This window comes from Macrosteles quadrilineatus, unplaced genomic scaffold (assembly GCF_028750875.1).
Source record: "Macrosteles quadrilineatus isolate MER2022 unplaced genomic scaffold, UCM_ALF_1.0 Scaffold_17__1_contigs__length_3442018, whole genome shotgun sequence".
Lineage (NCBI taxonomy): Eukaryota > Metazoa > Arthropoda > Insecta > Hemiptera > Cicadellidae > Macrosteles > Macrosteles quadrilineatus.
Genome location: NW_026542610.1, coordinates 251,890 through 268,922, shown reverse-complemented (window position 1 = coordinate 268,922; position 17,033 = coordinate 251,890). Strand labels below are relative to the sequence as shown.

The following is a 17,033-nucleotide window of genomic DNA, read 5'->3' as shown; positions in this document are numbered from 1 at the left end:
GTCACCTGTTCAGGTTACAATCAATGGGTATGAAAATGAACATTTTTAGATATTCCTTAAGAAAGAAAGTGTTGTCCATTACATTAGACCTAATGAAAAACTAATTGTCTTTTCTTGATACATTGAAATATCAGACATCATCAATTCCTGAAATCGGTGTGCTTCTACATTATAAAAAGAAATACAGTAACGTCTCAAGCGTTTTGGAACAATATGAAAGTTATTCCTCAGCTACCAACACTAAACAATCTCTCAAAAGTGTAAAATTGGTTGATAACACGTACAGTACCTTTGGAAAATATTATATGAAAGATTGGTTCAGCTAAAAGTGGTGTAAGTCATGTAGGGGGTTTTGTTTGCTCAAGATATAGCCTAGTCGAAATTGCAAATCATCTTCCTCTAGGACTTTCCGAAGCAGGCATAATATTATTGATATGTTATAGTAACTGGGTAGAGAATATATTACTAATATTATCAGAAAAACATAAATATATAAACATAAATATATAAATAAAAATATAAATAATATTATCAGATCAAACGTTAAAATACATTTTTATAGTAACCAAAACAAAATGCATGGCAAGAAATAGTTTATTGATCAATATGAAGCAACTGTTTCATGAAGAATTGTCTCTAGCTTCATTTAAATGGTTTCAACTAACAGCTGTAGGAATGTTATCATTATTTATTGCCTTCTCTGCACAAATGTAAACAATCTGCACAAATGTAAACAAAATAAATGTTGAATATTTAAAGTTTTCAGAATTTTTCACCGAAACAAATATTATACTTAAACATAATATATAAGGTACCAAATAGAAACTCTCCTGGTTATTTTGGTGGTGGAACCACACTGATCGGTAAAAGAATCACAGAGAAATTGGTGAACATACATAGAAAAAAAACATCGCCACAAACAAATTGAGAACCTCCTCCTTTTGTTGGTAGTGGGGAAGTGGGTTAAAAACGGGGTGGAGCCCGTGGGTAACAGCAACAGCTAGTTGACTATAAGGTTATAGTTATATTGTTTATTGTTATAGTGTTTATAGTTCTGTATATACTGTAGAGGTCGTGTTATGATTACAATTTGTTTATTGTTATTTTCAGTCATTTAAGGTTTTAAAGTTTCACCAAATAAAACGATCTAATCATAAATAATAACTAGTCCCCTAGTTATGACCAAACAGTAAAGCACAATCACAAATCATTAACCCTAAAATAATATAAGCAACATTTTGTCGACACTAGCGATCAGTGTCAACAGGCATGAAACAGTCACGAAAAACGATATTCAAAATTTACAATGGGATGAGAAGTCTACTTGTGTTGATTAGTATATGATACAACTGTTGTAAACGTATAAAGTAAACGTCGACGTATTTTAAACGTGATAATGTTGTAATTTAAATAATAATCTAGACTGGGCAGTAGTGGTCTAAGCAAGTCGTTCAACTTGTTTGTTCAACCACTTTCACTTTCAGTTCTGTAGTAGTTTGTTATTTGTTTGTCCAGACGTGTTTTTTGGTTGAGATTGTATGTTATACATAAATCTGACAATGTAGGGTTGATTTCGCCTTCAAATTGTCAACGAAGATGACAAATTCAAATTCAAATTCTCAATGAATATTGTGTTTAGATCCCGATTGAGGTTGATTCTGGACGATGGGGAAATTATTGGTTGGACTATCAATTAATCAGAAAATCTAAAAAAAATGAGACTTGGCATTAATTAATGTAGCAATAGAACAGGGCTTGGACCGTTCCCTTACGAGAAATTAAAAACAAAAGGCCAATGGCGAACAACAGAATGCATGCATTCTAGATAGAATCACTAAGTATGAATTAATCTCTGGAAATGTGGACCATTGTTGTGGACCATCTATTAAAGTGGTAATGAGTTTCTGGTTGGAATTGGGAATTGCTAATAAGCCCGACAAGAAGATACCAGAAAAAATCCATATAAATCCCAATGTAGCCATGAACTTTAAAAAAAAAAACTAAAAGTCACACCCCTATAAAACTATGTACTTAAAATGTCATTTCTTTCTAAAGGGAACTTTCCATATACCTAAATGTTAAAAATACCTCAGCTGTAGGCCTACTTTTTTTGCTATCCCTTCAATTTAATAGGCTACCTTATTAACAAATTTAGTTTGATTATTTGTTTGTATTACTGTATTCTGTTTTGTTTATTTCAGCTTAACATGGTGGAAGGAACTAAACCAATCAATAGTTTTATCATTATTACTTATGAAGTCAAACTGTGTGAAGCCTGTGGTTAGCAGCTAAAAGGGAGTATGTTTTATCCATGGTAGCAGGTAGCAGGTAACAGCTAGCTGTTTGTCTAAACTATAATCTTAAATTAAAATTGTACTTAGAACTTTATAATTCAGTAATACCCTCGAACATTAGAGCAGACAGCGGTATGGATCACAAACATAAGCAAATGACGTAACTGGTCCGAATCCTTATATATATATACGTGAAGGCGATTTCTATGAAACACTACTCCTCCCTTAATAATGGGCGGATTTTTACAAACTATGTGTCAAAATTAAGTATTTTTTGTGTAGACGCCCCTTTCACCAATTTCTTTAATAAAAGTCCTCGGGCTTTGCCCCACAGGCCATCAAAATCCCAATGTATTTCTTAAGAAGAACATTTATTTACCCAGCTGTTATGCTTCGTTCTGCTATTTAATTTATTTTGTTTACAATGATAAAATTGTTAATGTAGTCAATGAAATATACTTTTGCATATATTTTAAATGAAATACACTATAGTACACAATAGTTATCCTTATATATAATACGTGAAGGCGATTTCTAGAAAACACTACTCCTCCGTTAATAATGGACGGATTTTTACAAACGACGTGTCAAAATAAAGTATTTTTTGTGTAGACGCCCCCTTTCACCAATTCATGTAGTAAAAATCCTCGGGCTTTGCCCCACAGGCCATTAAAGTTAGATTTTCTCCCATAAGATTAACATGGGGGAATCTAAATATTTGATTGGAAACTTTGTCCCCACTAATTTGAGAGAACGGTTGGGCGTAGAAACTTGGTAGAGGTGTCCAAAGAAAGGTCTTGGTCTGTAGATGAGTTATCAAAAGAAAAACTAAGCAAAATCCCTTAGGACTCTGCCCCAGAAGCCTTAAAAGATCCCTCCACAGAGTTGTTTACATTTTGGCCACGTGGATAATACTTTTTAATGGAACAGCTGTTCATTTTTAAATTGTATTTCAAACAACACACATTTATTGGGAGTTGAATTCTACCAAATAAGTATTTGCAATGTTATTTTCTGATTTTAAAATTGATTTTCTTCTTTATCATGCCATGTTTTGCAATGTAACGTTCCATTACGAAATCAGTGGAAAATCCTTTTATCACAGCAATTCTTAAATTATTTCTTATTGAACTATCTTATATCTATTGTACGGGTTGGTGTGTGCCTTTTTCGCCATACATTTTATCATATTATTCTACAAAATATCAAATATTTATGTAGAAAATTATCTGCTCTTATTGTGTCTAATAAAATCCAAACTTAGAAACATTGCCTAAAATGGTACCTATCTTGACAAATTATTTGCACCTGCCTATATTACGGACTTTGGCGCACTGAATTTGTAACATTATTGAAAATAACACGACATTTTGGCTGTAAAATATGGTACAAAGAGAAAATACAATTTAAGCAGCTACTGTCATGACAGAAAGGTCATATTCCTTTTAAACTAGATCACATAATTCTTTGACTGGGACGGGTGGCGTCGTCCTGTAATCCAGCTACTAGGAGGTCACGAATTGTGGATATTTATAGGAATGCACTGTGGATGCGATACTCCCTGGTGTGGATTAACGTCCGCACGAGTGAGTACTACGACTACCCGCAGTGCTATCCTGATAATTATACCAATTCATAAATACCAATGCAAAAAAAATTTGGTTCCAATTCAACTATAAACTGTAGGTCCCTTGGTTGCCATTCGCTGTATGGGCTATTAATTAACAGCTGTATCCAAGGAATGTCGGCCTTAGTCACTAAAAAGACTTCAAGATCGTGCCACTCATCCTACACTCATCTCCATTCATACTTGGCTTACCTACTATGAATGGTCGCCATAAAAACGTATTTAAGTATTAAAGTATTTATCATATACGTTGATTAACAATATGTAAACGTCAATATATACGTAACAGCCATTTTACAGTATTTTTGCTTTTTGGAAATGTCCCATTGCTATGTCATTTGCATTATTTGTTGCCAATGAAGCCGCCAAGACCATATAAATGAGGAGGCCCCTAACAGTTCAAGAATAAAAGCCAACTTTACTTAATGTATTCCACTACACCTAACATTCCGTAGAGAGATTATATTGACAACTTTATGTTATTGAGAAGGCCGAGACAACTAACTGACATCCCCCATGTCAAGGAATTCCAGCTTTATCAGTAACCCCATAGTCAATTTCTCAAAACTATGCTAGAGGGTTCATTCATTGGCACAGTACGATATGAACTGACGCGACGTGATGAAGGAAAGTCAAACTTACACTGTAACGGATATAACTCCCTTTGAAGTTAGAACGTGTCTTCTCAACAAACATATATTTTTTCTCAAACACTGATGAAGTCGCGGAAGTGTTTAACTACAAGATCCACCAATACGATTTAAATACTATTTAAAGGTTCTACCAAAGGAAGAGATACCATATAACATACTAATAATAACTCCGATGACGTACAGGATAGGAAATATTTTAATCATTGAATGAACAACCAAATTTGGCAACTAACGCAATATTGTTATTTTTTTACACTTATTACTCTTTGAACAATGTTAAATGCTCAAAATATGTATATTTCACCCAATTCATCGCAGTTAGATGAATTAACGTAAGCCTTGAAAGTAACCGTCGATTTCGACGGGTTTCCCCTAGTAGTACCTAATACGTTAAGAGATCTTCATTTAAATAATCAATAATCACGATTGAGCCTTTGCCTATAGGTTTCCTGGTAAGTGTGTTGTAACTGTTTCTTATAGTATCTTATAGTAAAACCGAATTTTACTCTTTTCTGCATTCTTACCCCGTAGCGAAGCACGGGCAGAACAACTAGTACTATACTAATAGCTTTAACATTATGGTTTATACTAATAGACCTAGCTTTAACATTATGGTTTAGACATTTTCATTAAAGCAATGTTAAATAATGTTTAATATATCCATTAACATAATTTGTTTATGGTAATGATCAATACTGTGTCCATTCAAGTATTCGTGCAATACCTATTTCGTACAGCTTCTCGTTTCGGGTTGCTGATGTATTATCAGGCCTTAGTTGTTAAGAAAAATACTAATTGGCGTTACTATTCAGGCAATTGAAACAACGATGGTGGTTTGCACGGAAATAAATTGTAAATTTTAGCTATATAATATCAACAGTTAACTGCAATGCTTTATTTAAAAGCAATATCCACCACGTAAGTTTAAAAAAAAATCGTTTTACTTTCCGTATTTGCTAAATCGTGCGATTTTTTACTTGGGTTTGCGGTCATCAGCCTGTAGTTAATTTTGGTACTGAATACGTAACCATTAAAATTTCCATTGTTGCAAAATGACAACCGGTCTTTTAATTTTGTTTTAATTTTTTTACCCGCTTAAACAATACGTGTAGTAGCCTATGCGGCCACGGCCACCAAGATTTGCCCGCCAAAACTGCAGTAGGTGGCCACGGCCTAGGAGATCTGCTCGAAGAAGGTGAAGGTGAAGGCAGCGGAGGCTGCAAAAGAAAGTAAAAGTGAAAGTCTTTCACTTCCGCAACTGGCGTCATCATCTTCTTCTTCCTCTCGATAGGCTTTGCACGATGGTGGTGACGGCCCATTACCAATGATAAAATGGTATTTTTTAATTTGAAGAAACCCCAGGAATTTGAGTTTAGACACTGTGATTGAGAAGTGGACATTGTTAACTGAGAAATTAAAATTTGTAATTTGAGATCGTAGCAAGAATGGAGGGAATAGCGTCTCATTTTGAATTGCTACTGACCAGTTCAATAAGGGACTGGTGTAAAAGCAACTTCCAGCTTTATTTAGTAAGTAGGAGTTGTGACAGAACTTCCATTTCCATTCGTAGTTTTGAGGTTCGGATTTGATATTATTGGAACTATTGTGTATAATAGTACGTACAGTACCTAATCATTCCAATTTAAGAACCAAATTTATAATCTTTAAAGAAGGACAATATTACAGTAGAGCAGGAATACACGCCCGGTCCAGGTAGACGGCGCTGTGATATCACGATATTCCGCTATTTTCCCTGGCGCTATGAGCACGGCGCTGTACGATCACTCTCTGGAGGACTCAACGTGTTTTGAGTCTTGAGTAGCGTGTACGCCTTCCACGCAAAAGCGAGTTCCAGATATGGATTCAGATAGAAAGTAATTCTATCTAGAATTCATGAATTTTTAGGGTTTTTTATGCCAATGGTGTTTAGTTTAACTTTTTGCAAGGGATCGGTTCAAGTCTTGTTCTTTTGTTATCTCTATCTCAATGGTGAGTGTTTGGTAATCTTAGGATTGGTTAAAACACAAAGGCTGTTATTCAATCAGTTTATCTTTACGAATTATACAAGTATATTTCACATAGAAAGACAAGTGGATTTTACATGACTACCACATGTTGTGGTTGGCTTTTTAAAAGAATGTTACATGTTAACATTTTAGTCATTCATATCGCCGTCCTCGTGGATGGTAAAAGTATATTTCACATATCAAAACAAGTGGATTTTACATGACTACCACAGGTTGTGGTTGGCTTTTTAAAAGAATGTTACATGTTAACATTTTAGTCATTCATATCCCCGTCCTCGTGGATGGTAAATAATCCTTCTTCAGTATTGAAAATCGCCAACAAAGGTTTGGCCGTCTGTAGAAATCGCGGGAGAAAGCAGCACATAACGGTTACCTGGAGTGACGTCACCACCAGGCCAACACCAGATACAAGGGAATATCTTCATGTTTCACGTGTGAATTTGTGTACAAACAATGTAATATAGTGTCTTTGGCTTTTGATGGTGCAAGTGAACTTTTTAAGCTATTACAAGATATTTAGGTAATTTTGGATTTTTTAATTTAAAAAATCCTTGTGTTTCATTATGAAAATGCATTTGCGTTGATGTTGGAAAATAACTAACTCAATTAGTATGCAAATAGGTCTTTATTGATAGCATACTAAATGATGTATGATTGGTCGTAGCTAATCAAGAAAAGTTGGTAAACTTCAACAATCAGGATTGGACGAAAAATAATTTTGACTACTGTAAATTCATAACAAGTCAATTGGCCCTCCACACACGAATGTGAACACGAACACATATGTGAGACCCTCCATCAAAATATATCACTTCTTGGCAACTGACACCCAGGACGAGACGGGTATTGAGAGTAAATACACAGTTATTGCGCATCAGTCTGATCAGTTCATGTCAACTTCCTTCACGTTCCCAGTCACCGCTTCCCCGTGATCGGCACCCCGATGTCTCGGATGGCTTGTTGTTGCCTCCTCTCCTCCTCACGACCATCTTCCCCTAGCCCGAGCCTCTCTATGAGCCGCTCGGAGTGATGACCGTGGAGAGCCTCGTACCCAGGGTTGCGTCTCTTGGACACCTGGAATATTACAGATCAAAGTTGTAGCAGTACGATTACGAAATAGTCCATATAGTTAAAGGACTACACTAATGCCAGTTGGGAGAGACTACGGCGACCAACGGCAAGAGATGCATAATCGTGCAGCAGGCCATTTCTATTTTGATGTTGGAGGCAGTTAAAAACACTTCAATTAAGCCAACGACAGAGTATACTGCTGTAGCACTGCAAAATACAGTTTAATTTCTTGTACATTAACTGTTTACTCACGCCAAACTGAAAGACGACTGATGAGCTTTCACGCGCTTTAGTTCATAGCTACTATCACAGTTCAGAAAAATCCAAGCGATAAAATTTCGACAGCAATATATTCTAAATAAGAGGTTCATTCGATTAAATACGGTTGGTGACCCAAGTATTCAATTAAACATGGCCCAAGTCTTGGTGACTGTGGCATCTTGCGCCATTTCTTCTACAGTTACAGTTCCTGCAGTTCACATTATAGTTCCTCCTCTGTGTTAAAGCATCTCAATGCTTCGTTCCTAGGATTTTTAATCTTCGGAGCTTGGCAATCAAAAGGGGAGTCTTTTTTTTGTAAATACTGGATCAGTTGTAATCTAGGGTACCTATATAAATGACTAATTGTAGTACCATTTTTATACAGGTAGTTTTGTTGTTACTATTTAAATGAACTACGTTATTAGTAATTTAATTGTGTGTAATTGTTCTAGCAGTGTAGGTTGTGTCGTAGGTTTGTTTTCAACAAGTATACCATAAGACCAAAGCTATAGACTGGTATTAGTCAATCTAGTATTTATTGGTTCTAAGCCCGATTTTTAGAGTCATCTGTTGGATAAACAAGACATTCGAAATATCGTATTTTCACTTTATGTCAAGGTCACTCGGTACACATGCTGCAATTCTCTGTCGGATGTAAAATTGCAAGAACTTTCGAGCTACTGTATGATTGGCCTCAAAACGAGGAAACGTTCTATCAAGTGGTTGATTAGCTTTGACTAGTACCACAGACAATACAGTATTATATTGTCTGTGATCATTTGTTTTCCTTTTTTTTGGGGGGGGGGGCGAGCTGGCGTAGTGGTTAGAGCGCGGGACTTCAGTCCCTGAGGTCCCGGGTTCGATCCCCGCCAAGTCACCAATGGATTTTATCTAAGTGATAATGCCGCAACCCCTAGGTCTAGTCTGAAGTAATTGTCTGTGATAGTACGGTACCTCCGGGTCAAAGTCCCAGGGCTGCTTGGCGTGGTAGGTGGGAGAACCGACGAAGGCGAAGCGCAGCGCCTCCAGAACACCCTTGATGGTAGGAACCTCCTGGTTGCTGGGGAACCTCTGAGCAGGGACAGCGGCTGAGGCAACTGCTAGAACCTGGAACACAAAGCAAGAAGTGTTCTACTTAGAACGCTATAGTGGAGGAAGTTTACAGTTCGGAGAAGACTCTAACAAGTGTTCCTATAGCTTAAGGTGGGTTTAAAGAAAAAGTACACGAATTAGTAACAGAATATTTTATCACCAGAGTCCAGTGGCGTAGCCAGTTGAGGGGAGTTCGGGGGTTACATTGAGAGGATTTCGCCGCGATCGCGGAAGAAGATAATAATGTTTTTGTATTCGTGGAAAATGTACAAAATATCTCCGACTATTATTGACCAATTTGTTGTTCAAGACTAATACACGACAGTTATATCAATCCAAGAGCAAGTACAGCATTTCAAACGGAAATTTAAAAAAGCTCCAATAATAAAAATTACATTATTTCGCAAATATTTTCTATTACAAACATTAAAGATTAGGCGTACTATTTTATAAATGCATTGAAAAATTCTTATTTGCAATATGTACTGAGACTAAAAGGCACCTCGCCAATTCTCTATAGTTCAATACTAAAAACTTCAAAATGTATTAGTCATAATATCTCATATTCGAATTTGTAGTAAAATGGATTCTTTAAGATTCTTCGTATTATTTAGACGAAGTTTGATATCCTTGGTTGAATCAGTAATGTTGTAAGCTTCTGTGAAATATCTGAACTACAGCAAAAATAGCCCTGGTAATAACAAGTAGTTTTGTTGAGCCTTGAAAAGAGTTGCTCGCTTAAGTTGTCGAATCTATTTATACCTACTATTACTAACGCTATATTAGACCATTTTATATCGTGCTGATTATTAGTATTATCATGTATACTTCAGGTAGGAAAATTGTATACAATATAGTTTCTTCGTTAGTTAAATAGCTTAAGTTAGTTTACGAAAATGTTTTAGTTTCGAACCTTGGACTTGGGGTGAGGTTGCGTTGAAACCGGGATTTATTGAACGCCTTCAAACTCCCGACACATTTCTCACAGCTTTACTGTTTTGAGTTCGTATGTTTTGGCTGCCGGTGCTAGTGAAACCGTCACTGTAGTCCTAGTTTAACTATAAAAACGCAGGCTAGGTATCTACATAAAAATTACCAAGAAAATTGATAATGGTTACATCGCTCTTGTAATTTAATTTATCCAATAGAGTGTGTTCTTGTGAGTTGGCACGGGCGCGGTGGTTTTAGAAGGTCCTGGTTTATTTATTACTAGTGTACATGTTGCTCGAATTCGAGCAATTGTAAAGTACTACAGGAGTTAATAATTCAAAACGAATAACAGTCATATTTAGAATAAGTTTAAAAGAGTCAACTCAAAGATTACCGGTGTGTACTCAGACCATGTTTATCTTCGTTATTGATAAACCTAAAGCATTCCGGCCGGTTTTCTCCTTCTCTAAATGCCTCGCTGTCCAAGCAACACAGGTCATTGATAGAGGACCAATTGAGAACGAAAAATCGTTTTGGGGTAGTGTTAGGGCGCATTTTTAACCTATTAGTTGAGATTGTCCAGGGTCAGGTGCTGACTATGCCTTTACGCGACACTGTTTTGTAGCTGCGGTCGTTATCACGATTACGCCTCCGTTGTCGTCACGTCGGAGGCATTTAAAAGGGGGAAAAAAAAATAAATGAACAAATTATAGCTACACAAAACAACGATAAATGTACAAATTTAAGTAACAATCATGCTAACACGATCCGTCAGAGCGACACAAAACAACTATAAATACACAAATTTAAGATAAAACCACACTAAGACGATCCGTCTTGGGGGTTATGTTTACACAAACTCAAATAGTAAACAAATGTACTCAATGCGTTTCATTGAATTGAAAAATAAATAACAGCAATTAAATTATACAGCTGATCAATATGTAAACAATTATGTTCTTCATAAAGATAACATGGGAACTTTCAAAGCCACTGGGGCAGAACCCGAGGGACTTTTTTCAAAAATGTAAGGCCAGTTTGCAAATCTACACGACACGCTCTTTCCAATGAGACGTCAATGGATAAAATCGGTTAAGAAATGGCGGAGGAGTTCAACCGACAAAGTTTCATGTAGCGTATTAATTATATAGATTTCAAAACATTAATCTCGACAAAATAAACACTTTGCTAAAAATCTAGTAAAAAACAAACTTTCTCTACAAATATTTAATACATTTTTTGATAGGCCTACTGTTTTTAAAATAGAGAAATATGTGTGGGCTACCTAATATTTAAAATCAATGTGTTAAATAGCTGTTACGTTTACTTTAGATACTCATTGACTATACATGTTATTAAGGCATTCTTTAAAACAGAATTCTAAAACTGCAATGTGTTTATTCTCTGGTATATTTCTCTGAGAACCGCAAATTCTAGTAGAAATTAGTTTTAAAGGAATTTTTTACTTTCACTTTAAATACAATAGTGATTGAAAAATAATATTTTAAGGGTATTCAAGATTGATAGTTAAAATTCATTATTATGGTTAGATTACGGTCGGTAGAATTGTCGGGCTACGTAAAAATCTACATTCGCAACAGACTTGTAGTCTTTATTAGCCTACATGTGACAGTCAGACGGTTCATGAAAATTAAACTCGTGTAGTGGGTGTGTGTAATGTGTTATGTCCATACGACTGTCAGATTTTATTAACAATTGATCGTCAAGCTACGTACCAAGGATCCGATTACAGTATTCCAAAACTATATAAAATGAACTAATATGGTGATCTTTCCATCTATCAAAAAACACTGACCACTTTAGCCTGACCTAATCAACCCTTCTCACGTTTCGGTAGCCGATCTTGAGTTATCATCTTAAAAATTATAAATAGTTATCACAACCATTCAATTAATTTTGCATTTATATTTAGTCTAATTAGTTCAATTTACAATTTAATTACATCTTGCCTTTTGGATACTAAAATCACTTGACTGGAAGCATGGCTGTATTATTGTTTATTACCAATTATTCATAAACAATATGAATTATCTTTGTTGTAAATTCTCTTATCGTTGGATCGGATATTTAAAATTCGCTAACGAATTTATCGGTGGTGACGTTGCTTGACCGCAGCAGTGACAGGCGTATAACGTTTCCATCGGTCATGGCACGAAATGATTGTAATGAAATACGTTTGAAATTAAATGCGCATGAACGTAACCTAAAAAACACAGCATAAAGACACAACTTGCACAAACTCAATGATGTCAAAACTGGTCCAGTAGTGATAAGACGAATATTAGAACAGAAGTTGTAATATTCGTGGAGCCTACACTGTAGTGCGGGAAGCCCGGTATCCCCAAGAGCTAGAAGTGGTTGTAACTAGAAGGTGGTTCGGAGCCCACCAAAGTTGTGGGTCTACCTATCTAGAAAATCCAAAGGCGACGAGAACCTTTTCTGTGCAGTAGAACTGTTTCACTAAAGTCAAACGATATACATATCCCTGCAGGAGTTTGCAGAAAATCGACCATTTATTCTATTTGTCATACTCTTGAATCAACATCGATGTGATGAAAATCGCATAAGCTATAAAGCCCACTTATCTTTGGGATAACAAAAGTTCCGGTAAATATCCTTTGAGAAATCACGTCACCAATGAGCTCAAATGGCTTGATTTTTTAACTGCACACGTTTAATCAAATATGTATACAGATCTTTTTTGTTCTGCTTGAGAATATCATCAAGCCAGAATATAAACAGTTTAGTTTGGGAAAATGAACGGTTCGATATTCCTATTTATGACTGGGAATCTGGTAAAAGACTCAAGAAAGACCTTGAACTGTGAAAGTGTGACTACTCGAGTGGAACTGCGACAACAAAACATTTCAGACGTTACATCACACCACATCCACATGCATGTGTCAGAACCAACGACAAAACTAAACATGTATCAATAAACAACACAAAATTAAGCCTGAAATAAATAAATACGACTTTACAATTAATTCATGGTTTGCGACGGATTTTTTATTACCAACGCTGCGGTTGTTTAAGGGCAATTTGAGATTAAAGCCGGGTATCCACAGTGCGAGGCTGCTCGCTGCGAATGCCTCGTGCCATCTGCCTCAGGGTGAGCTCTTTAGCTGGCAGCTAGTTTGTAACCACGAATGCTCACTGCGAGCACGCGAACATGGCGCGAGCCACCCGCATTCGTAGTTAAGACAGTCGGTACAATGGTGTTTTTCCATAGAAAAGTGCAAGTTTCTGCTGCTGCTTTTATTGTGATGGCAACGATTATTAATAAAAAGCAACAGAAAAAGCGACGTAAACATCGTTGTTGGGTCAAAAAGATTGATCGAAATCGGTTTGAATATGGGAACAGACTCCTAGAAGACGTGAGGTTCGAAGAAGACGTGACAAATTTCTTGCGAATGTCCAATGAAGATTTTGAACATTTAATTACATTGATAGAGCCTGCCGTGAAAAAACGCGATACCTACATGCGAAGTGCTATTACGACCAAGGAAAGATTAGCTGTTACTCTGAGATTCTTATATTCTGAGATTCTTAAATTCTTATACTCTGAGATAGTAATCTGAGATTCTTGATTACTATAGCCTCGACCTTTCACGTCGGTAAGACCCCAACAGAGACGTAAATCTTCTTTTTCAGATCTTTCACCGGAACATTCATTGACTGCGATATTTCGCGCCACAAGTCTTCTCTCTTAAACTTATTATAATACTCTCGGTGTTTAGACTCCCAAAACAAACGTTTACTTTCGTAACACTTCACTAATCTCTTTATTCTATCATGAGTATCCATGATGACAGTTTCGCGTGGAATGGTTTGCAGAGAACAGTCTGGTACGGTGCGAGGCAGACAGTGCAGGTATCCACTTAACGCACAGCTCGGGGTGAGGCACCTTTGAGCACTGCTCTGAGACCGACAAGTACACGGCTCGCCTCACATTGTGCGACGCGAGCGCCGCACAGGTGCTCGCAGTGAGCAACCCCGGTATCCACAGTCCGAGGCAAAGCCGAGCATTCGCAACGAGGCATTCGCAGCGAGCTGCCTCGCACTGTGGATACCGGCCTTTACTCTGCCGTTTCTTTGAGAGCCAAAGGTCCTAGATACACTAGCAAAAGAACTATGGTTGTGCAACACGTTCCGTTACACTATCTCTCGCAACCCGTCACAATACAGTAATCTGTTTTTACGTCAGTTGTTATTATTCCCTACGTCTTTTAAATGTCAAGGAACAATATTATGTACCAGTATTTAAAGTGTATAGAAATCTAAATAAAAATGTTAAGTAGTTTATAGCAAATTTCTCATATTTTACTTATGATATTACGATAATAATGCGTTATTTGACCATGCTTACAGATATTAATTCAATCCTAGATTTAAAAACCAGTCTTTGAATGTGACTCTAAAAATTATATACTCAAAGTCTAAATGTATACTTAAAGTGTTTTTCTATCCATCTTCATTCTGCTATTTTTCAAACATTCTACATTATTAAATTGAGCACAAATCTAGTAAAAAACGCCGGAAATCTGAAATTATGTCTTTATGTGAAAAATCTAGTGCATAACATAAAGGCAGACCTTGCAGGGTCAACAATTTAATACTCATAATTTGTCAATAATACGAGCCGAGACCTCCGTTTAAAAACTATTTTTACTAATTTCACTTTGTCGCCAGTTTTTTAATTAAATTCATAATTCATCGTAGTTGAAGTGAGCCACTAAAAGATTAATCTAAATGACTAATTTTTGTCGAATACACACAATGTGCTTTACCAAGTCAAACTTTTAGAATGACTTATTATGAGTTATAGCAACTGTTATGACCCATCAACTTTGTCAGCAACAAAAAATAAGGTACCTAGCCTATAACATAGAATTTAGACACTCATTTTGTGACTGGCTCACACAACTACATGTTTTTTAATTTAAAAAAATTGCGACAGCTGGTCCTAGATGGGATGTCTACTTCAGTATCCAATAGTCAATGCGTATACATTACCTATATATTTTTGGTCGAGTTTTCGACCACTGGACGACCACTCGTATATAATTAATAGACAAGTGTGTTTAAATAATTGGAAACCTTTATCTTCAGCTCGTGTGCATCGCAGGGAAAATACCCTACTGTTAGAAAGCTATTTGTCTGTAGACGTGCAAAATCTTTTATAAATTAAAATAGAATAAAAAAACACAAAAATGAATTTAAAATATAAAAAATAACATGGGCTTTATGGGTTGCCATGTTGGTGACGAAATAACAACAAAATATAAACAGAAAAACAAAACAAATTGAATAAATCCCAATCACAGGTTTTATTTACAGTGAGGGGTAAAAATAGAGTGCAAACATCACAATATATACTTTTGGTCGAGTTTTTGACCACGGGGCGAGCTCTAGTATTATATTAAATATTAAGTTATTATATATACCTTTAATATTATATTTATACCACATAAAAAAAAACATTCGATTTCACGAGTGCTTAGGTTTGCTGCTACGGGGTAGGTTAACAGTGTTTTTGACCAAATGAGTATAGTATAGGACGAAATCAATAAATTCACCAGATTTGATCAATCCATAAACAAGTAAGCTACGAAAGTTTTCTTTTTCTCTATTAGAATAACTTGGGAATAAAAATGTACAGTTTTTTTTTGGGATTTTCTCCGTTAAGTTTAATTGTACAACACTTCAATATACAAAATTATTTGTTGTTTTAAACTCTACACGATGGCTGTAATGAAAAATGAGCATTACCATATTTTAAGAGAACAAATTAAAAATAAAAATGTTTGGAACATTATAAAACCCTATACCGTAATACCATGTTTCTATGACCGGATCTTGCTGTTTCGCGAACTCATTCAAGTTTTAGCAAGTGCTGAAACCAAATATTTAATAAATTATACGTAGATACAATTCCGAATGAATAGTGTTTTTGGCCTCTGGAGACATCAAAATGAAAAGGGATATCGGTCCCAGGTCTAGTCTTACCTACGATAATAGGTACTTTTCTAGGGAGATTCGCTAAAAGTCTGTAAACGTGTATACTGTAAATGGATATTTTTAATAATTTAAGTAAAATCCTCATAAGGTCTAATAAATATAGTTCGGCCGCTTAGAAAGCGACCTCCTCTAGCATTGGTTTAGCATTAGCGCGCAGGTCGTTTTCTAAGCGGCCGAACTATAGTTGTATATTCAATACTGTTAAAAATGTATTGTTTCAATATTGTTAGGTCAATTATAATAAACGAGAGGGCCATGTCAATTTTAATTAGGGCTCAAAGCTAGTTTCCGATGCAAAACGAATAATGCAAAAGCCTTTTACCTTTTAAAGATTGCTTCTTAGTTGAGAAATATTTAGATTCAAGAAAACAATTAATATGCTTTTAAGACAATTATTTGGATGAAAAAACTACGTACAAAATTACAATATTTCAAATATATCGATTGTAAATCTACCATAGACCGACTATTAGCACAAGTAGACTTTTAATCTCATTGTAAATTTTGAAGCTCGTTTATCATGTCTAGTTCAAGTCCAGTGACACTGATCCATTCCTAAGTAGCCTACTTGTAGTCGACGTCGGCGTAGCCAAGCATGAAATGCGTCCAAAAGTCTTCAGATAACACGATACCGTCAGATGAAATTCTATTTTCGCTATTTTAAGTCGGTGTAAATACTTACCACTATCAGAAGAGCTATGCTGATGCCGGTAGAAGCCATGTCCAGCAGATAGATGATTGCAGCAGGCGCTTGGCCCACTGACTGACTGAGCCATGAAAGTGGGCCGGCCTTGGTTACGTCACAGAGTATAAGTGTTAAGCAAGCGCAGTCGCTACCTGCCGTTGTACGCATCATCCCGCACCCGCATCACACACATGAATGGTAACAATATAATCTTTGTCTTTTGAGTGCTCTCAACGATTCAATCACTATCTGAACATGTTTCGATCATTTTAGCGAATTTCCCATATAGGGAATAAGCTATTACGTAGTACTCATGGTAAGACCTAGGTACCCGGGACCGATATACTTTTT

General features: G+C 36.0%; 1 protein-coding gene across 1 annotated transcript; it reads right to left on the bottom strand.

The window, feature by feature from the left end:
- Positions 1 to 7,211: 7,211 nt before the first annotated feature.
- Positions 7,212 to 16,751, bottom strand: LOC129005188 (uncharacterized). The gene is made up of 3 exons (XM_054434019.1): positions 16,680 to 16,751; positions 8,888 to 9,040; positions 7,212 to 7,675 (listed from the first exon to the last, which is right to left on the bottom strand). The coding sequence occupies exons 1-3, from the start codon at positions 16,716 to 16,718 to the stop codon at positions 7,517 to 7,519; spliced, it is 351 nt and encodes a 116-aa protein (XP_054289994.1). The 5' UTR covers positions 16,719 to 16,751; the 3' UTR covers positions 7,212 to 7,516.
- Between the last annotated feature and the right edge of the window lie 282 nt (positions 16,752 to 17,033).

What these genes read in the sequence shown, in the direction of transcription:
- LOC129005188 (XM_054434019.1), bottom strand. Translation starts at nt 16,718, where the DNA reads ATGGCTTCTACCGGCATCAGCATAGCTCTTCTGATAGTG. An exon ending in GCATAGCTCTTCTGATAGTG is followed by an intron (nt 9,041 to 16,679) that starts GTAAGTATTTAC and finishes TTTGTGTTCCAG; the next exon opens with GTTCTAGCAGTTGCCTCAGC. An exon ending in CCTGGGACTTTGACCCGGAG is followed by an intron (nt 7,676 to 8,887) that starts GTACCGTACTAT and finishes GTAATATTCCAG; the next exon opens with GTGTCCAAGAGACGCAACCC.